The sequence below is a fragment of the Eulemur rufifrons genome, chromosome 8 (genome assembly GCF_041146395.1).
Source record: "Eulemur rufifrons isolate Redbay chromosome 8, OSU_ERuf_1, whole genome shotgun sequence".
NCBI lineage: Eukaryota > Metazoa > Chordata > Mammalia > Primates > Lemuridae > Eulemur > Eulemur rufifrons.
The window spans coordinates 38,565,406-38,588,007 of record NC_090990.1 but is presented as its reverse complement, the minus strand read 5'-3'; the positions used below and the strand labels follow the sequence as shown (position 1 = coordinate 38,588,007).

The window sequence follows — 22,602 nt, the reverse complement described above, 5'->3', positions numbered from 1 at the left end:
TTTGGAATGATATTTCAGCATGTATTTGTCTTTTACTTTTTGCATTTTTCCTATAGTTGCCTTTAAATAATATGTATAAAACCCCAAAGGTTTAATGGCTCTATTACTAGTTGATTTTCTCCAATTTCTCTTATATGAAAGGATTCATCTGATATTTTATGAAAAACAATTTAGCAAAGGCAGCATATATTAATATTTTAAATTTTGCTTATTTTTATACATATAATTATTTTTCTTCTAAAAAGAATATAAGGTTTATAAATTATAGTATTCTATTTTAAAGAATTTTTTTTTGGTGTGGGGAGAGGATAAGCATACTAAAGGTAGTTGAGGGAAACTCAGTTAGGAATCAAAAAAATGAAGAATCCAGATTCTGTCTCTGCCACAGACCTTTGCTGGATTTTGACTTATTCCTTAAATTATAGGAGTTCTAACTTTTCTACTTTTAAAGTGGTATAATCTGAACTTTAACTCTTTAAGTCATAGAAAATGCCCTAATGAACAGAAAATAAATAATAACTGCTTTGTTAATAAAGGTTTAGCTAAGTCACATTGCTTCAAGTATAATGCACATAACTGAAGTATCATCATCTAGATGAAAAAATGATTATAAAGATCATATGTAAGCCAAGTAGAATGTTAAAAAAACTGTAAAATCATCTAGTTGTATTATTTTATCCATAATTACTTGTTGACAACCTTTATGATTTTTAACCTCATTACTAAGCAGTATTTTTTGTTTTTAAATCTGCTTTATTGAGATATGATTGACATTCAAAAAGCTGTAGATATTTAATGTATAGAATGGGATGTGTCTGGAGAGAAGTGTACACCTGGAAATCATCATCACAATGAATGCCATAAACTTGTCCGTCATCTCTAAAAATCCCTCCTCCTCTTACTTTCCTTTTGTGATGAGCACTTAAGATCTATCCTCTTAGCAAATTTAAGAATATAATACAACACTGTTAATCATAGGCCCTGCATTGTACAGTGGACCTCCAGAACTTATTTATTTTGCATTAATGAAACTTTGTACCCTTTGACCAACACCTCCCCATTTTCCCATCCCAGTAAGCAGTATTTCTTCATTCTATATAAGTACCCATTGGTTGCAGTTTATGTAGGTTGTAGTATTTAGGGCCTGTGGACTATGGAAAAGATAAAATAAGTGGCAAATTTTTAGAAAAACTTAATTATATAACTGCAGTTTATATTTCTTATACTTTATACTTTTTTCCTGAAAATTTAAAGTAAGTACTGTTCTCCAATTTTTATTTTTATTAGTTATCTAACTTTTTTTTAGACTTTCCTGCCTAAATATGTCTTTTTTTTTTTTTTTAAAGCTTTGGAAAACTGATACTGTGCAGTGTAGCATTACCACAAACGGGTTTCTGTGTATAATTTGCATCAGAGTTCGTGGCTATGTGAATGTCCGGGCTAAAACTGGAGGAAGACACTAACTCTAGGATCTAGGCATATTGCAGTAGGGAAAAGAATAGTGGCCTTCTTTAACCATGTGTATTTTTTTCAACTAGTTGGTATAAATTTTTACTGTTTTAACCACCTGTCTGGTGGTCCACTATTATACACTTAAAATGGTAGTATATGGTTTGTAGTTCATTTTGTTGCTATTAAATGAGTTCTTTGTATGAAGCTAATTTACTTTGAGTTCAGTTCATAGTTTGGTTTCTTGAGTGCTAATATAATAAATTGAACTAGCTAGCTAAGTGAGGATTCTGTGATTGATTGATTCTGAAGATAGAAAATTTTTGGAGTGAGGCCGGGCGCAGTGGCTCACGCCTGTAATCCTAGCACTCTGGGAGGCCGAGGTGGGCGGATCGTTTGAGCTCAGGAGTTCGAGACCAGCCTGAGCAAGAGCGAGACCCCATCTCTACTAAAATAGAAAGAAATTATATGGACAGCTAAAAATATATACAGAAAAAATTAGCCGGGCATGGTGGTGCATGCCTGTAGTCCCAGCTACTCGGGAGGCTGAGACAGGAGGATCGCTTGAGTTCAGGAGTTTGAGGTTGCTGTGAGCTAGGCTAACGCCACGGCACTCACTCTAGCCTGGGCAACAGAGTGAGACTCTGTCTCAAAAAAAAAAAAAAAAAGAAAAAGAAAATTTTTGGAGTGAAATGAAAGGTGTAATTTAAAATTTCTTTGTAGCCTACTTTGCTAGATTTCAGCAAAATAAAAATATAATGCATATATTTCCTTTTGGGAGCTGATCAGGCTGTTTGAATTAGCCCATACCGTTTGCATCTCCTGGTATTTTCTGTATTTTACATCTTCAGGTAAGTTTAATACTTGATATCATTTTATCAGGAAAGAAAAAATGGTTGACTCAAAAAAGTTTTTTTATATCTAACAATGCACTTCATTAACATTTTTTTGCTTTTGTGTTTTTTACCTTCTGAAAACACAGGTTATCAGAACTGAGTTACATAAAAGATTCATTTTGGGTTCATGTTCTAAGTAATGAAGTCCCTCAAAAGTTTATTAGATTATTAGATTTTTTTTTTTACCTTTGTATAGCCGCCAACTATTGTATGCAGCATCTGCAAAAAGGACGGCCATTCAAAAAATGATTGCCCAGAGGATTTCAGAAAAATTGATCTAAAACCTCTACCACCAATGACAAACAGATTTCGAGAAATACTTGATTTAGTATGTAAAAGATGTTTTGGTAAGTCTTTTATTAGTACAACTACTGGGATTCGAGTCTTTCTTTGATATTGAATATTTATTTATTTGTTTTCTAATTTAAAAGCAGGTTGCTTACATTTTGTTTTGGTAGAGGTTTTTGAATAGTTTGGAGACCTAAACACAGATATTTACTAAATGACTACTGTGTACAGGGGTCTGTCATAAATGCTTTTAAGGAGCTTAGACTATGGATCTGAGCTAATATGGCAGCTATTAAATTTAAATCAATTAAAATTTTAAAAAATTAAAAATTAAGTTCCTCAGTTATATTAGACACATCTCAAATACTCAGTAGCTGCATGTGGCTAGTGACTATTGCATTGGACAGTCTAGATAACATTTCTGTCATTGCAGTGCTCTTGGACAACAATGTTCTAGATGGATGTACAAGACTATGTAAATTGCCATAATTGGAAGCAGAATATGTTACATGCTTTAGTAGTGGTAAATAAAATGCAGAGTAAACAATTAATTTTAACTGGGATGGATTAGAGCAATCAGGATTAATGATGTGGTATTTGAGATGGACTTTGAACTGCATTTTCACATTATGTGTAAAAGCATAGAGTGTATAATTTGTTTGAGGGAATAATTACCTTTGATTTAGTAGGGTATAAGAAAGGCAATAGAGAGATATAAGCCTATAAAGGTATTTTGGGGAAAGCCTTGCATGCCTTTATTCAGCAAACATTTGTGAAGTACCTGGGGTATACCTTTACTCAGCAAATGTTTATGAATTACTTGCTGTGTTCAGGTAAGATAAAATTTCTGACATCATACCATTTAGTGCTCCACTGTAATCCCTCCCTTCTATCCTTCCCCATCCCCACCTCCTACCAGGCAACCACTTATCTGCTTTTGTCACTATAGATTAAATTTGCATTTTCTAGAGTTTTGTATAAATGGAATTACATAGAATGTACTCTTTGATCTGGCTTCTTTCACTCAACATAATTATTTTGAGATTCATCCATGTTGTTGTATATATCAATGGTTAATTCCTTTTTGTTGCTGAGCAGTGTTCCATTATGTGAATATACCATAATTTGTTTATCCATTCACCTGTTGCTGAGTATTTGGCTCATTTCAAAATTTTGGTGTTACAAATAAATCTGTTGTGTACATTCATGTATGGGTCTGGATATGGACATATACTTTCATTTCTTTTGGGTAAATACTTAGGAGTGGAATGGTTGGATCACAGCACATTATTTTTTAGCAGCTTTATTAAGATATAATTCACTGCATTTGTTTTTATTTATTCAGTCAATTATCTCAGTGTGGACTCAAGGGTATTTTATACTTTGGGTTATAATTGAATACTTTATTTTCTTGCTCATATTATTCCAGCTTTGGCCATTGGAAACTCTTTCATTTGGCTTTTAGGCCTGTTTTACGTGTACCCACCAGTGTGTTTGGAATTTTTTGTTTGTTTATTTTTTAAAATTTCCTCACTTTCTGGCACTATGATATGCTCTAGGTCCATCATGTATATTTTCTGCCCTAGTCCTAGAAACAGACACTTCTCCAAGGAGCCCTGGTTCCTTTTGTTGGAGAATGGTATTAGAATTTAAGATCTGAACACTAGGTGTGCTTGATATTACTGGGGTGTCATTGCTTTGGGGCCCTCTTAGAGCAAGAAAACATATATACTAACCCATATGTTACACTTATGAGTATTTCTATATGTGACCATCTTACGTATGTTAAGCTAAAAATGACTTTGTACTGAATCTCTAATCCATTATAATATGGCTCATTTTAGCCTCTTCTCCTTGCTTATCTTTAAATTCCCACTCCAACAGTGAGATACCTGGTTCCTACCATCTACCACCCATTTATTGTTCCATTTCAGTACATACGTATAGCAGCATCAGAAGTGTAACCCATATCCCTGTGGGAAACAACTTTATCAACTAAAGTACAGTGCTTATATGTAGTTCCTGTTCCCCTTAGTCTTATAGATTCCACTCATTTTCAAATTTACTTAAGGTTGGCACACCTTTTCCCCCACTCTGTTGAGTGAAGTTATTTCATATGTTTATAATATAGTTAGATTCTTGTGTCACAGTCTGCATTACATCCTGAGATCCCCTGGCTTCCTGGATAGGTTTTTAAAATTTGCATACATTAAAGCACATTCTTTGCGCTGCAGAGTTCTGTGAGTTTTGACAAGTGCATTGTGTCGTATATTCACTATTAGAGCATCGTACACAATAGTTTCACTGCCCTGAAAACAAATTTCCTGTATTTCATTAATTCAACTCCCCCTCCTCTGTAACCACTGATAATTACATTTATTTTTAAAAAGCTTATTATTAGTTTAATTCATTATAGAAAATTCTTAATAAATTACTGCTTTGTTCCTATTACTGTATTAACTTTGGGGATGAGTCTGGAAGAGGAGATAGGAAAAATACTTTGTAAGGAATGTATGGTCTTATTTGCAAAAATAAGATGAATTTAAATAAAATAACTAAAAAACTGAAAGAACAATATAAAAACAGGTGCTGGACTGTGGCATGCAGTTTGGAGAACTGAAGAAATGGAATTAAGAAGAGAGCATTTAAGGCTGTGCTTAGGCAAAGCAGTTTATATGGAAGATACGAATCTTGACCAGGCAGTTGAGGGAACTGTTAGATTTGAATGGGCCCGGTCCCTAATGTACAACATGAATATAGTCTTAACAGAGGGGAAAATAAGCATGGATATGGGAGAAAATGGAATGTATGAAGACAACAGTTTGAAGAAGTGAATACATAATTGTAGATATCTCATATGGAAAATGATCTTGTGAAATGTACATAGATCTTAATTATTTTTCTGCTGTCTCTCTGCCCCTTCCCCAGTAACATTTATGGTTTTAGAGTCAGAGAAGTCAACAAATAATGAAGAAATTGTAAAAATTTTTAAAAAATTTAAAAAAACTGTAAAATTTTAGGGTAAAAACTTGAAGATATTTTCCAATTCTATTTTCCTTACTTTTCTTTTTCCTTTTCTCTTCTTCTTTTTTTTTTAAACCTAGATGAGTTATCACCACCTTTCTCTGAACAACACAACAGGGAGCAAATTTTAATTGGCTTGGAAAAGTTTATTCAAAAAGAATATGATGGTATGTCATAGGTTAAAAATTGATTGCTTTTGTTACTATAGTCACGTGGTCTTGAGTTTATTTAAAAAATGCTTATTGAATTTTATGTGTTAGATACTATTTTAGTTACTGGGGATACTGTGCTAATGAAAGAGGTGCCTTCATGAAGCTTATATTTCAGAGAGGGAGACAGGTAGTCGACTAACAAGTATATAATATTATATCATCAAATAGTAAATGCTATTAAGGTGCAAGAGCTAAAACTATTGAAGTGATGGGATATTTAGATAGCTTTCTCTGATAAGGTGGCATTTGAGCAGAATCCTGAATAATATGAAGAAGTTATGTGAGTATCCAAGGAGGGACCATTATAGAGAGAAGAATACTAGATTATGTCTGGCATGCTTGAAGACCAGCCAGGAGGTCAGTGTAGCTGGAGTGTGGAGTATTAGAGGTAGACTGTAATAGAAAGATGAGGTCAGAGAGGTGGCCTAGGGATTGAATCCTTAGGTAGAAGGACTTTGAGTTTTATTTTGAGTGCCAAATGAGAAGATTTTGGCGGGTTTTTAACCATTAAGTGACATGATTTGAGAAAACAGATTGTAGGGCCGTAAGAGTAGAAGCAAGCAGAACATTTAGGAGGCTGTTATATAAGTCCAGATGAGAGACAAAATAGTGATTTGGAGGAGTAGATGAGAAGTAGTCAGATTTGGGATATATTTTGAAGGTAGAGCCAACAGAATTTGCTGATGCATTATATGTGAGAGAAAGAAAGAAATCAAGGATGGTTTCAAAGTTTTTGCTTTAATGGTTGGGTGATGCTGTTCAACTGAGATGGCAAAGATAGTAGGAGGAGCAGACTTTACACATGGCAGTGAAGATCAAGAGTTTTGTAGCCAAATATTTAGTAAGTAAGGATAAACAGTTGATTTATAATCAGAATGTATTTGTACTTAAAAAAAATGATCTGTTATGTGATTCCATTTTTTATTATATTTGTTAGTATATAAAGTATTGACCAAATTTAAGTCTCCATTATATTTAAACTTGTGCTCTTTTTTTTTTTTTAAGGCAGAGTCCCACTCTGTCACCCTGGCTAGAGTGCCGTGGTGTCAGCCTAGCTCATAGCAACCTCAAACTCCTGGGCTCAGGCAATCCTTCTACCTCAGCCTCCCAAGTAGCTGGGACTACAGGCATGCACCACCATGCCCAGCTAATTTTTTTCTGTATATTTTTAGTTGTCTAGATAATTTCTTTCTATTTTTTAGTAGAGACGGGGTCTCGCTCTTGCTCAGGCTGGTCTCGAACTCCTGAGTTCAAACGATCTGCCCACCTCGGCCTCCCAGAGTGTTAGGATTACAGGCGTGTGCTCATTTTTAGTTGCTGTTGAGTGTAGCTTCTTTTATGTCTCTCAATTTTCATTGAAATTTCAACTAGGACATCAGAACTGGATGAGAGGATTAAGTTTTGAAAATACAGAATTTGTTTTCTAAATGTGTAATCTATGTAAGTGTTAATAGGCCAGGCACTGTGGTACATGCCTGTAGTCCCAGCTACTTGAGAGGCTGACATGGGAGGATTGCTTGAGGCCAGAAGTTCGAGGCTGTTGTGAGCTATTATTGCACTTGTGACTAGTCACTGCACTTCAGCCTGGACAAGATAGTAAGACCGTATCTCCAAAAAAATTTTTTTAAAATTAAAAAAAGAATACGAAGAAAAATCCAAACCTATTAAAACCATAGCTTATTTGAAGTGGTAGCTGTTATTGAATGACACTTGAGTGTGAAGGGATAACCCTGGCATAATTTATATCAAGTGGATTAATCACTCTATTTTGGAAGAGAAGTAATTCTGTATGCTATGGTGCTATTTGTAAACCTACTTGAATTATGTCCTGAGAGAACTAATTTATTTTTAAGAGGTCAGTCCCCAATATTGATCTTAACTATTGGTAGTGATGTTGAGAATGAATAAAAGTAGATGGATTTATGAGATAAATAAAAAAAAACTAAAGGTTTTAGTGATTGTTTGGATGTAGAGGTTGAGAGAGAAGTGTTAAGAATTGCACCTATATTTCTGATTTGGGCAACCGAGTGGATGATGATACAGTTTGCTGAGAATGGGGATTATAGGTATAATAATAGGAATAATAATAGACAACTGAGCGGATGATGATGTAATTTGCTGAGAATAGGGATTATAGGAAAAATAATAGGTTTGAGGTAAAGTTGATAGTTTAGACATATTGAATTTATGATGTTTATGGGAAAGTGGAAAAAGCAGTTGAGTATATCGGTGTGGGAACTTGGGCAAAAGATCTGGGCTTAAGATAAGTGTTTTAGAGTTTCTCAGTGTATCTTCCAGTGGTAGGTAATTCAAACCATAGAAGTGGACAAGATCACCTTGTGGTAGATAATAGAAGACTTCTTCCCTAGCAGGGAAGAAATTAGGATTTTAAGGCTTTTGACTTTTGTTTTCCTTTGCTTAGAGAAGGCAAGATTGTGCTTATTTGGCTCTTCTAAGAATGGATTTGGATTTCGTGATAGTGATCTGGATATTTGTATGACCCTGGAAGGCCACGAAAATGCAGAGGTAAGAGTTAGTGCTTGGAAAGGGATGTGGAAGTTTTATTTTCTCCCAATGATGAATTTGTTTTTATTTTTGTATGCAATATTGATAAAAAATGTCATTCTTTGTATAAATATATTAATAATAGCAGTGTTTGAAATATAAAAACATTAGCATTATCAATTTAGAAGACATTCAAATCATAAAATAAGTAAATTTACTGTTTCAGTAATTTTATAATGTAAAAGCCGTGTCATTGAGAATTATAAGTGCTGTGTAATGAATTTTGGGAAAAAGTTAATATACCATAAAGTTGGAATTTTTTCATTAGAACCAATGAGAAGCTAGTGCTTCAGTTTTGTGGTAAACACTGATCTCACTTACTCTGTCTTCCTATATCTCTTCTATTAGGTGATGTCTTTGTATCACAATAGATAGTAAATACAGATGGTCATCTAATTTATAAATGGGTTGTGTTCTAACAGTTAATTGTAATTTTTGGCCACTTACACACAATTTTTTCCATAGAAGTAATGTTATAAATGATATTCTAGGACAGCTTTTAGAAACTCATTTTGGGTGGGAGGGGAACTAACATTTATTGAGTTCCCAGTATACACTTTTACATACATTATCTCATTTCATTCTTACAACCACCTTCGAGGTAGGTATTATTTCCCCCATTTTACAGATGAGGAAACTGAGGCTTTGAGAGATAAACTGACTTGCCCAAGCTCACACAGCTAGTAATTGTTGGAGCCGGGATTCGTACCCAGGTCTGTCTGACTCCAGAGTTATGCTCTTTCCATTGTATCTCACTGCCTCTCTGTAATTTTTTAACCCATAATGTAGCTGAATATAGTACTAATAGTATTGTAGAACCTAACCGCTACTTTCTGAAATTGAAAGCTTTCTGAGTTCCACCGTGAGATGCCAGGAGCAGACCTTCCCCCAGTGCGATTTCAGCAGTGAGAATGGGTACTTAAGCTTTCCTTCTCTGTGTACCAGGCCTTAATAGTGGGCATGAGATTGCCCAAGCTCCAGTGAAGAAAGGGACTGATTGGACAGGGAAGAAGTGTCCGAGACCTTCCTCGCAGCAACTAGAAAAGGAGGGGATTCTTGTAGATGCTAGTCTTTTACCAGCATAGCTGTTTATATTTATGTTTCAAAATCAGGGACTGCTTGCAAGATTGGGGTGAGGCCAAGCTTCTGGCATCTGTAGTGGTGTCAGTATAGCCTCTGTTACTTTATAAAACAATTCAGCAGAATAGTATGCTTTGCTGAAATAGTTCTTTCAAAAGATGTTGAAATTGTTAGACCTGGAGTAAAGATGGCAGTGATGCCAGGTAGATCTTTATTTCTCGCCCTAAGAAGTTGCTTCTGGTGTTACTATCTTCCTGTTCTATAAAAAAAACTGAAAAGTTGCAAATATTTTATTTCTCCTTAACTAACTTCTAGTTAGTGCTATTACTTGGAAAGAGGCTGCTCTTATCCATTTTGAAGAGCAAGAATTGAGGGAGTAGGAAATGATTTTTACCCAGGGAGAAGGTTAGAATTTTAGGTAATGTCTATGTAAAATTTAATGATCAGACTTCTAATCTCTAAGGGTTTTTATATTACGTACTATATAATCTGTGACATTCACATGGGAAACTTGAAACAATAAAAAAGAATAAATTATTTTTTTTCTGATGAGCCATAATTGAAACTTTAAAAATTTAGCATAATTATATCCTTGTATAATAAAAAGAAAAATTACCTCTTTTGTTCATTTTACTGTGCATGAATTAGTAACTAATGATTTCCTTGAAATCCCTAAGTTAAGCTGCTATGGCTACTGCTCTCTTGTAGCTAAAAGGAGCATGTCAGGGATATGTAAAAGTGACTTACTAATCACCATTGGGATTGATGTTTATACCCTTCAACTTAATCCGGTTAATTTATAATACCATTATCCTCCCTGTTCCTTGTATTATCATTATCATACCAACTCTCCTGTCTCTGATTTTTAAAGAAGTGAGACATTTAAATTTGCAGAGGTAAGAATTTCCTTGGAGAAATAAGTGCTGGTAATAGGAGTATCTTTCTTTTCTTCATCAACATAATAATAGCAATAATAATAAATAGCTCACAGATTTAAAGTGCTTATTTTGTGCCAGACATGCTGCTGAATGCTTTATATACATGTCTCATGTAATCCTCCCAACAACTCTATAGGGCAGGAGTTTATGATTATCTTGATTTTATGAAATACAGTGTGATGCTCAGAAGGGTTAAGGGTCTGGGCAATCACACAGCTAGTCAATAAAGTATTGACTTGAATCTTGATTCAAGATTTGAATCCAGGTTTGTCTAAATTCAGACAGAGCCTATGTTCTTAATCGCTATACTGCTTTGTCTTCACCAAACCCATCTCTAGTTGTTTATTCACTTATGAAAACCATATTATTCTCCTGTCTTTGTGCTTCTCAAACTTTAATTTGCATGTGAATTCTCTCGGGATCTTGTTAAATGCATATTTGGATTCAGTAGACTGGGGAGAGGCCTGAGATTCTGCATTTCTATCAAGTTTCAGATTATGCTTGATACTGTGGGTCTGTGAACCACATACTTTAAGTAGCAAGGTCACGTAGAGCTTTATGGCTAGAAATTTTAAATGCTAGTATTGAACGCCTAGATTGAAGTAGAATTTGCACATACCAAGTTGAGTCAGACAAACTTTAATTTATTATTTATTTGTTTTGTTTTTTAGAAATTAAATTGTAAGGAAATAATTGAAAATTTGGCAAAAATTCTTAAGAGACATCCAGGTATGAATCTTAAATATTAGCTTTAAAGCAAAAGAACATATTTTTTAATATCATGAAAATTGTTTAACTTTCTGAAGTCTTTTATTTTTTTTAATAGGTTTAAGAAACATTTTGCCTATAACTACTGCCAAAGTGCCTATTGTAAAATTTGAACACAGACGAAGTGGGTTAGAAGGTGATATCAGTTTATATAATACATTGGTAAGTTTCTTTTTTATAGGCCAGGTATAGTTGCACTTTTCATTTCAAAAGTTTACAAATTACTGACTATGGCCTTATGTTTAAAACTTTCAAATGTGAACAGTATAAGGAAAAAGTATTTTATCAGTAATCTTGATATTTCCTTCAGACTGAAGGTTAGTTTTTGACTCGTTAGTAGGTATTTTATATTTTACATTTATGTATTTTTTATTTGGCTTATATCTTTTTATCTGATTTTTAAGTTTGATTTTAAAAAGTTTGAAATGCTTTCAAAGATGTAATTATTTTTCAGGCTCAACATAACACAAGAATGCTAGCTACTTATGCAGCAATTGATCCTAGAGTGCAGTATTTGGGATATACTATGAAAGTGTTTGCTAAGGTATTTATGAAAAAGTTAACAATCTGCTTTGTTATATTACTCATGATAATTAAAGTGAAACATACTAATGTCTGACTTGTGAAAAATATTGTCTCAGTTTTGTTTACCTGAGCTTTAAAAAAAAGATAGTATTAGATGGGTTGAATTGATATAGGGTAGGGCAATTCTTAGTCTTTTTCCTATGTATGCTCTTTTCCCATGTGCAACTTACTATCCTAGTCAGTTTCTCAGTAGTAAAATTTCTCAGTGCAGTGATGATTTTCATCCCCAGGCATGGGAGTTGGCTTACCATCCTAGTTAAGAATCTCTGGGTTAGGAAATGTTTGAGTTTAGTGATAAATTTTTCTGACAAGAAAACAAAACAATACCAATAAAACCTTATGCATCTCCTGTTATAACACTTGTTATGATGTTGAATTCTGTTTTCTTGTTCTTCTGCTAAATGTGTAAACTACATGAGGGCAGGGACCTCTGTTTCTTTAGTTTATTGTAGTGTCTGCTTTTAGTAGCTGCTCAGTAAATAGTGAATTTTATGAATGTGTTAGTGAAAGAATTTTAGTAGGGGAGGGAAAGAATTTTAGGAGGGAAGATCAGATTTTCACTTCATAAAGCTTACTCTGTCCAATAGGAAAGCATACTTGTTTAGATATTCCTGTGTTTCTGGACAGAGAGTATCTTAGAAAAGAGAAAAGCATGCAGGCACAAAAATACATATGAGACTTGATACAGCTACTTTTTAAGATTTACCTCACAAGATACCTCCAGCCATGACAGTTTTGTTATAACTACTTGGGAGTTTGGTAATGAAACTAAGTGCCTTGTGTCAGAGAAATCATCCTTTTTGCCTTTAAATACAGATATGAGCTAAATCCTTGCTCAAGGAGAGCAGTCTCTGAAGATTTGTTTAGGTGGGTTTTTTAAAAATTTAAAATTACTTGAATATCCAACATATTCACGTCTTCAGAATTCAAAAGATCTAAAGGGGTCTGTGGTTGAAAATGGAAAAATCTCCCTTCTACACCTGTCTCCTAGCCAACCAGTGTCTCTTACTGGAGGCAACTAGTGTTAAAAGTTCCTCTGTATCCCTCCATAAATATATTCTACTAGTATAAGCAAATACATAGATTTCCTACCTGCTTTTTAGTACAGATGTAAATACACTGAAAACATTGTTCTGTACTTTTTTTTACTTAGCAATAGATCTTGGAGATAGATCATTTCATATTAGTATAAGAACTTCCTTGTTATTCTCTTTTTTTGTAAGAGATAGAGTCTCACTAGGTTGCCCAGGCTATCCTTGAACTCCGGGGCATTCGTTGTTGTTCTTTTTTAATGGCTACATGCTATTACATTGTGTGGATAGTTCTCAGTTTTTTTAACCTGTGCTTTATTGATGAACCTAAAATTATTTCTTATTTTTGCTATTACAACAATGGTGCAATTAAAAAAAAACAACTTCTTATTTAGTCATTTCACACATTTTTTGGCGTATTTGCAGAGCATATTATTAGAATGGAATTGCTAGGTTAAAGGAAATGTGCTTTTGTAATTTTGATATTGCCAAACTATTCTTCATAGAGTTTGTACTAATTTATGCTCTCCCCCACAATTTATGAGAGTGCCTTTTCCCCCACACCTTGTATAAAAGTTTATTGAGGCCAGGCCTGTATACGTCTGTAATTCTAGCACTCTGGGAGGCCGAGGCGGGAGGATCACTCGAGGTCAGGAGTTCAAGACCAGCCTGAGCAAGAGCGAGACCCCGTCTCTACTAAAAATAGAAAGAAATGGTCTGGAGAGCTAAAAATATATATAGAAAAAAATTAGCCGGGCATGGTGGCACATGCCTGTAGTCCCAACTACTCGGGAGGCTGAGGCAGAAGGCAGAGGGATCGCTTGAGCCCAGGAGTTTGAGGTTGCTGTAAGCTAGGCTGACGCCATGGCACTCTAGCCTGGGCAACAGAGTGAGACTCTGTCTCAAAAAAAAAAAAAGAAAGAGTTTATTGAACTTTTAGATAGTTGTCAGTTCAATGTGCTAAAAAATTTGATGTAGCAGAGTAATCAATATTTCTGCATGGAATAAGACCCTGAAGTTTTATTTTCAATATTATTTTTTTTTAGCGATGTGACATTGGAGATGCTTCCAGAGGAAGTTTATCTTCATATGCATATATCCTTATGGTGCTGTACTTTCTGCAGCAGAGAAAGCCACCTGTTATTCCAGTTCTACAAGAGGTAGGTGTTTAGTAAAACTATAAAGGAGTTTTTGTGAAAACATTGGATCTAAATACAGTGGATTTTGCTCACTTCATGTCATCATTAAAGATTTTTCCATCATTAATGTCCTACATTTTCTCCTCCATTAATGCTATAATTAAACAATGAGCCTTGCTGAAAAATCTATTATGGGGGAATAGAGACTGCCAAAAGAATATTAGATGAATGGAACCATTGAATATCTTTGGTAACGTTTTTGAATTTTACAGTCTTAGAGTGCTGCGGATGATTGTGAAGCTCTTGTAGCCCACCATGAACCCATATATTTTATAGTCTCTTAAGATGCAAGTATATAAGTTTCTTCTCTCTAGAGTATTTTCTGTCTTCCTGCTTGGCAAAGAAGTTTGATTTATTCTTATGCATAATTTGGTCAACCTTGTGAATTGTGGTTGAGAACAAGCCCAAGAAAATTATTCCTCATCTCTTCTAAAGTCATGTTAATTACGTTCCGTTAAATATAAGAATGTGCATGAAAAGAAACAGATCATACTCATAGTCATGGAGAATTTTGTGACTTCTGAGGTACTTCATAGAAGTACTCATACATTTTTTGTAGCCAGTTTATATTCTCTGAAATAGGGGGAAAAGGGTTCTAAATCATCCGTGTCTACTGATTCTTGGTTCAAAGTGGATTGATAGGCATTAGGGAGAATCCAGTTTTAATTTGTTAGAAGGGCGACTATTTTGAGATAGGAGACAAGCATCAGAATTGTTTGGAAAATCATATATTCTGATTTCACATACAGTTTTATAGTCATGGCAAAGAAGAAAGTCATGGCCGGGTGTGGTAGCTCACGCCTATAATCCGAGCACTTTGGGAGGCCGAGGCGGGAGGAATTCTTGAGGCCCAGGAGTTCAAGAACAGCCTGGGCAACAGTGAGACCCTGTCTCTACAAAAAATAAAACATTAGCCAGACGTGGTAGCATGTGCCTGTAGTCTCAGCTACTTGGGAGGCTGAGGCAGGAGGATCGCTTGTGCTCAGGAGTTTGAGATTGCAGTGAGCTATGATGACTTCACTATACTCTAGTGGCCTGGGCGACAGAGCGAGACCCCGTCACAAAAACAAACAAAAAAACAAAAAAAGGAGGCTGGATGCAGTGGCTTACACCCGTAATCCTAGCACTTTGGGGTTGAGGCAGTAGGATTGCTTGAGGCTAGGAGTTCAAGACCAGCCTGAGCAAAACCCCATCTCTACCAGAAAAAAAAAAAGAAAATCACAAAATAACAAGCCATTATGGTAGGTGTTGGATGGCCATAGTAAGTTTTAAAAAATTCTAATGAATACATGTGATTTTAGCAGCATTTCCTTCCCTCTTTTACATAAACAGTGTGAGGGAAATAAAAAAATTAAATATCCTTTCCTAACAGAAAATTTTAGGTTGCTGAATCTATGTTGGGTGATAACGTGTGTGTGTGTGTGTGTGTGTGTGTGTTTAAAGTCTTTCTTTTTTTAGATCGGTTTTAAGTTCACAGCAAAATTGAGAGGAGGCACAGAGATCTCCCATATACTCTCTGCACCTACACATATTTAGCCACCCTGCCCTCATTAACCCCACTGGAGTGGTATGTTTGTTAAAAACTGATGAAACTACATTGACACATTATAATCACCCAAAGTCCATAGTTTACATTAGGATTTACTATTGGTGTTTTATATCCTATTTACATGGGACAAGTATCCATCATTATGGTACCATATAGATAATTTTTCACTTCTTTAGAAATCCTCTATGTTCTGCCTAGTTATCTTCTCCCCTCAGCCCCTCCCTACCACTGTCTCCATAGTTTTGCCTTTTCCACAGTGTTGCATAGTTGGAATCATACAGTATATAGCCTGTTTGGATTGATTTATATCACTCAGTAATATGCATTTAAGGTTCCTCCATGTCTTTTCATGACTTGATAGTTCATTTCTTTTTAATGTTCAATGATATTTCATTGTTTGGATGTGTCACAGTTTATTTAACCTTTTACCTATTGAAGGATATCTTGGTTGCTTCCAAAGTTTTGACAATTGTGAATAAAGCAACTATATACATGTGTGTGCAGGTTTTTATATAGACATAGTTTTCAGCTCTTTTGAGTAAATACCAAGGAGTTGGATTGCTGGATCGTGTGTAAGAGTATGGTTAGTTTTGTGAGAAATTGACAAACCGTCTTCCAAAGTAGCTATACCATTTTGCATTCCCGCCAGCAATGAGTGAGAATTCCTGTTGTTCCACGTCCTCTCTAGCATTTGATAGTGTCAGTGTTTTTTATTTTGGCCATTCTATTAGGTGTATAGTGGTATTGTTTTAATTGCATCTTCCTGTTGACATGATGTGGAGCATCTTTTCATGTGCTTATTTGCCATTTCTCTGTCATCTTTAGCGAGGCGTATGTTAAGATCTTTGGCCCATTTTTTAAGCAGGTTGTTTTCTTACTGCTGGTGAGTTTTAAGAGCTCTTTGTGTATTTTGGATAATAGTCCTTTATCAAATGTGTCTTTTGCAAATATGTTCTCCCAGTCTGTGGCTTTTTTCATTCTCTTGACATTGTCTTTTACAGAGCAGAAAATTTTAATTTTAGTGAAGTCCATCTTGTGAATTATTTCTTTTATAGATCTTGCCTTTGGTGTTGTATCTAAAAAATCATTACTATAATCAAAGTCAACTAGGTTTTCTCTTATGTTTTTATTTTTTAACAGCCCCTCCCTACTGTGAGAATTCTCTTATGTTGTCTTCTAGGAGTTTTCTAGTTTCGTGTTTTACATTTAGGTCTGTGATCCATTTTGAGTTAATTTTTGTGAAGGGTGTAAGATCTGTGTCCAGATTCATTTTTTTGCATGTGGATGTCCAGTTATTTCCACATCATTTGTTGAAAGGACTTACTGCTCCATTGTATTGTCTTTGCTCTTTTGTCAAATATCAGTCTACTATATTTCTGTGGGTCTGTTTTTGGATTCTCTCTTCCACTGATCTATTTATCTATTCTTTTACTAATATTTGATTATTGTAGCTTTATAGTAAGTCTTGAAGTTGGATTGTTTCAGCCTTCTAACTTTGTTTTCCTTCAGTATCATGTGGCTATTCTGGGTCTTTTGCCTTTATATAAACTATAGAATCAGTTTGTAAATATCCACAAAATAACTTGTGGGATTTTAATTGGGGTTGCATTGAATCTGTAGATAAAGTTGGGAAGAACTGACATTTTTTATTTTTATTTATTTATTTATTTATTTATTTTTTTGAGACAGAATCTCGCTCTGTTGCCCGGGCTAGAGTGAGTGCCGTGGCATCAGCCTAGCTCACAGCAACCTCAAACTCCTGGGCTTAAGCAATCCTACTGCCTCAGCCTCCCGGGTAGCTGGAACTACAGGCATGTGCCACCATGCCCGGCCAATTTTTTCTATATATATTTTAGTTGGCCAGATAATTTCTTTCTATTTTTAGTAGAGACGGGGTCTCGCTCTTGCTCAGGCTGGTCTCGAACTCCTGACCTTGAGCAATCCACCCGCCTTGGCCTCCTAGAGTGCTAGGATTACAGGCGTGAGCCACTGCGCCCTGCCAGAACTGACATCTTGACAATATTAAGTCTTCCTATCAATGGAAATAGAGTATCTGTCCATTTATTTAGTTCTTCTTTGACCCATCAGAGTTTTGTAGCTTTACTCATGTAGATCTTGCATGTATTTTGTTAGATTTATACCTAGATATTTCATTTTTTGGTACAATGTAAATGGCATTGTGTTTTTAATTTCAGGTTCCACTTATTCATTGCTTGTTTATAGAAAAGCGATTGCATTTTGTATATCTGGTGTCCTGAAAACTTGCTTTAGTTGCTTATTCATTCTTGGAGTATTTTTATCGATTCTTTTAGGTTTTCTATATAGATGATCATAAAGGGTATTACAATAGATACAGATGAAGGGATGCATAGGGTGAAGTATGGGGGATGGGGCACAGAGCTTCCATGCCGTGTCAGGGTGCGCCACGCTCCAGGAACCTCCTCTACGTGTTCAGCTATTGGGAAGCTCCTCAAACCCAGTCCTTTTGGGTTTTTATGGAGGCTTCATTATGCTGTAGGCATGATTGACTAAGCCCATTGGCCACTGATGATCAACTTAACCTTCATCCCCCTGCCCCTCCCCAAAGGCTGGGGGTTGGGACTGAAAGTCCAAACCCTCTAATCATGCCTCTGGTTCTTTCTGGTGACTGAACGCATCCTGAAGCTACCTAGGGGCTGCCAGCCACCAGTCAACTCATTAACATACAGGGAGACGTCTCTTTGGAGATTTTAAGGATCATAGGAGTTGCATGGACTTCAATGGGGTTGAAATCCAACTATATGTTTTATGTTATTATAATTACATTCATTGATTTTTGAATGTTCAACCTGCCTTGCATACCTAGAATAAATCCCACTTGGTCATAGTATATAACTCTTTTTATACATTGTTAGATTTGATTTGCTGATATTTTGTTGAGAATTTTTTCATCTTTGTTCATGAGAGGTACTGGTCTGTAGTCTTCTTTCTTTGAAATGTTTTTGTCTGGTTTTGGTATTGGGGTAATGCTGGCCTCATAGAATTAGTTAGGAAATATTCTTTCTGCTTCTGTCCTCTGAAAGAGATTGTAGAGAATCGGTATAAATCCCTCCTTAAATGTTTGATAGAATTCACCAGTGGACCTATCTAGGTCTAGTGCTTTCTCCTTTGTAAAGTTATTAATTATTGATTCAATTTCTTTAATAGATGTAGGCCTATTCAGATTGTCTGTTTCTTCTTGTGTGAGTGTTGGCAGTGTGTGTCTTTTAAGGAATTCTGGTTTATTTCATCCAGGTTATCAAATTTGTGGGCATAGAACTTCCATGTCCTGGAAGTTCATAGTATTGCTTTATTATTCTTTTAATGTCTGTGAGATCTATAGTGATGTGCCCTCTTTCATTTCTGATGTCAGTAATTTATGTACTCTTTCTTTTTTTCTTATTTAGCCTGACTAGGGGTGATATATGTATCTTTTGGGGGTTTTCTTGGGCCAGCTTTTGCAAACCTGGGGTGATTTGTTTTTTAACTAGGTTGTTCGTGTAGGATATTTAAAACTTATGAATTAATTAGGCCTGCCAACACCAACATCACTCTCTATATTAGTCTAATTGTTGTTTAGGCTTTACATTTGGGGATTTTATGCATGGTTCTTCTAGTAATATCATTTGCCACTTTGCCAGAATATTATGATTAACAAAAATGGATCACAACTTACGTTTTCATGGTGGTTTGTCTGTGTTCTCTCATTACTCATGGATTAGGAGTCTGGGGTAGCACAATGTAATGGAAAGAGCAGGTATGATATTTGGAGCCAGAAAAAACTAGTCAGAATCCTAATTCTGACCTTGTGGCCTTCAACAGCTGCCCAACCTCCATGAATCTGAGTTTCATTATCATTAAAAATGTAATAGTAATATTATTTCAGTGTTGGTATACGGAATAGAGACATTGAATGCCTTTGAATGTAGTAGATGTTCATAAACAGTGCTTGCTTTTATTATTTTTACTATTATAATTGTTATTAGCATTATTAATATTATTATTAGAAAAATATAGGGAAGATTCCCATATTCACCTTTAAAAACTCTCCTGTTATCTGCTTAACAGACATATCCTTAACAATTGATAAAATGAGACAGTTCATGGATTGTTTTTCAACATAATGAGCTTTGATTGTGGAGGACTTTGTGATACATATAGATGGATGATATATGGATTTTTGTTTCTAGTCTTTTTTGGTGTTTGTCATGTGGGACCCCATTGTTCATTGCTCTGGCATCATTTAAGTATTGATCATTGGACTGATCATCTTTTGAGAGTAAGAATATGTTTGATGAAGCTAGTGATCGCTGGCTATATTTATAATTGAGCCTAACTTTAGGTGGCTTTTGGTGGCTAGGCCCTTATTAAGGCTTAGCTAAGAGTATTTTTTGATGGTCAACAATACAAAATTCGTCAGTTCAAAAGGAGCTTTCCTAAGCAGAAGATTTTCACTATACTCTAGCAAAATCATCATAAGTAAAAACAAATTTTTATGTAAAAATAAATTTCAAAAGAGATTTTGGAGTGTTGTTCACATTTGATTTTAGGAAATTCTGGTCTTTTAGCCTTTACGTTTAAAAATTGCAATTTAATGGATGAACCTTGAGGACATTATGCTATGTGAAATAATCCAATCACAAAAAGACAAATACTCTTTGATTCTGTTTATACAAGGTACCTAGAGAAGTGAGATTCATAGGGAAAGAAAGTAGAATGGTGGTTGCCAGGTACTAGGCGGGGAGGGAGGAATAGGAGATTATAGTTTAATAGGTACTAGAAAGTGTTTTAGTTTTACAAGATGAAAAGAATTCTTTGCATGGATAGTGGTGATGGAAACACAATAATATGAATGTACTCAGTGCCACTGAACTATACACTTAAAGATGGCAAATTTTATGTTATGTATATTTTACAATAAAAAAATTACAATTAAATGTAGCAGTGGATCTTAAAATATTACAATAAATTAAGGAAATAAATATGGAAGTGGGTCACTTCTTATATAAGTATGATTGATTTGTTTGGTGAGATTTTAAAGGGGAGGATTAAGTGCTAAGTGTAGGATGACTGGTGTTGAGTGAAAGAGCAGAGAGAGAGATTGTGTGTGTGTGTGTGTGTGTGAGAGAGAGAGAGAGAGAGAGAGAGAGGAAATAGTGTTAGTGAGTGCTTAGAGAGAGAGAGAGAGAGGAAATAGTGTTAGTGAGTGCTTCCAGGGCCTGAAACAGAGTGGAGAATTAGATACAGTGAAACATGAGAGTTCTAAAGAACAGGCAAAATGAGTGACTAGTTAATTTTCCAAGGCCCACAGATCTATCTGCTGTGTTATCAGACAACATAGTTGTGTTGGATCATGAATGTTACTCAAAAGTTAGAATTCTCCTAAAAGAATCAAGGTCTAGCCCAGGCATGATGACCCACACCTGTAATCCCAGTGCTCTGGGAGGCTTAGGCAGGAGTAATGCTTGAGGCCACAAATTTGAGACCAGTCTGGGCAACAGAGCAAGACCCTGTCTTTACAAAAAGTAAAAAAATTAGCCCTGCACGGTGGTGCGCTTCTATAGTCCTAGCTACTTGGGAGGCTTAGGCAGGAGGATCACTTGAGCCCAGGAGTTCAGGGTTGCAGTGAGCTATGATTGCATTACTACACTCTAGCCTGGGCAACGGAGCAAGACTCTGTCTCTACCAAAAAAAAAAAATCAAGGTCTAAAGAGTTGGCTCGTGGTTGTTACTGAAAAGAGCATATTCTCGTAAAAACAATCAAAGTCTAAAGAGGTAGCTTATATTATTTCAATATCTGGCAAATAAATAAATCCATTTTATAAAGCATGGAATACCTATAATAGCATGGTAATCTTTAAGGGTAAAATGTTATATTTCAGCACTTTAATACTTTCCCTTCTTTCTTGAGGGCAGGATCCCATGTCTTTTGTTTTAGGTATTAATATATGTAATTGCCAGTCTTTCACTTTTATGATTTATGAATTGTCAGAACTTATGCTAGATGACTTTTGGTAACTATGTTTAAGTTATATGTAAATACAAAAAGCAACTTACTAGCTTAAGTCCCTGGAAACTTGATCTTTATATAACATACTTATAGAGTAAATATATTAATTCAACAAGCATATATTAAGTATTCTCTATGTGGCAAGCTTTTATCTAGTAGGGTGTGGGGCTCCAGATACAACCTATAGTCCTGACCCACAAGGAATTTAAACCTGAGAATGAAATTGGAGGGGTTAGACGTGTAATTAATTTTGCAAATTACTGTCCCATCAAAAATGAAAAGGGTCATGGCGCCTACATTATCTAGTAGTTTTAAATTGTACTCTGGTTTAGCTATATCCTGGGACCCATTGATGTGTGTGTGTGTTTGTGCATGCATGCGTGTGTTTGGGGAGAGGGAAGCTGCATAAAGAAAAAGTGTGATATGTTTTCTCCACACAGGCTTCTCTTAGAGTGCCTCTGTTTTTATTTGTTTTACACATTGAGCTTCCAAGCAGATTCCATTTTAGGAAAGGGGTTCTATACCTTAAAAATAAAATTTGTAAACTACTGACTAATTTATGCAATCTCTCATTTTCACTGGGAAAACTGAGGACTTAGAGGGATAATAGTTTTGCCCAGAATCACTATTATGCAGGACTAAGGCCAGAAATGAGGTCTTCTGACTGTGAACCTATTGTACCTTTCTACTTTATTGCATCTCTTTCTTAAACCTCTTTTAGAATAAAAGTCTCAAAATTACTTGTGAAGGTTAGTTGTGCCTATACAATCATCTTTTGGGATACTTTTTTTTTCTTGTAAAATAGCATTTCTTTTCTCCTCCCTTTTCCCTTCCATCCCTAGAACAGTGAATTATGTATTATTCATAATTAATATGAAGATTTATAATCTTTATCAAGATGTCAAGGAAAGCTACCTAATTTTCCATTAAAAAATCAATGTCCAAGTGCTTTTCAGCCTTATCTGATATAGATAAATGATTAAATGTACT

At 35.2% G+C, this 22,602-nt stretch overlaps 1 protein-coding gene across 4 annotated transcripts in view; it reads left to right on the top strand.

The window, feature by feature from the left end:
* Window positions 1-22,602, top strand: part of TUT4 (terminal uridylyl transferase 4) — a 109,402-nt gene that overhangs the window by 67,483 nt on the left and 19,317 nt on the right. For all 4 annotated transcript variants that reach the window (XM_069479976.1, XM_069479977.1, XM_069479978.1 and 1 more), the window contains 7 exons: window positions 2,542-2,692; window positions 5,738-5,824; window positions 8,292-8,395; window positions 11,124-11,181; window positions 11,279-11,382; window positions 11,675-11,764; window positions 13,883-13,996. In XM_069479976.1, the coding sequence (XP_069336077.1) occupies window positions 2,542-2,692; window positions 5,738-5,824; window positions 8,292-8,395; window positions 11,124-11,181; window positions 11,279-11,382; window positions 11,675-11,764; window positions 13,883-13,996 (708 nt within the window). The remainder of the gene's footprint in view (window positions 1-2,541; window positions 2,693-5,737; window positions 5,825-8,291; window positions 8,396-11,123; window positions 11,182-11,278; window positions 11,383-11,674; window positions 11,765-13,882; window positions 13,997-22,602) is intronic.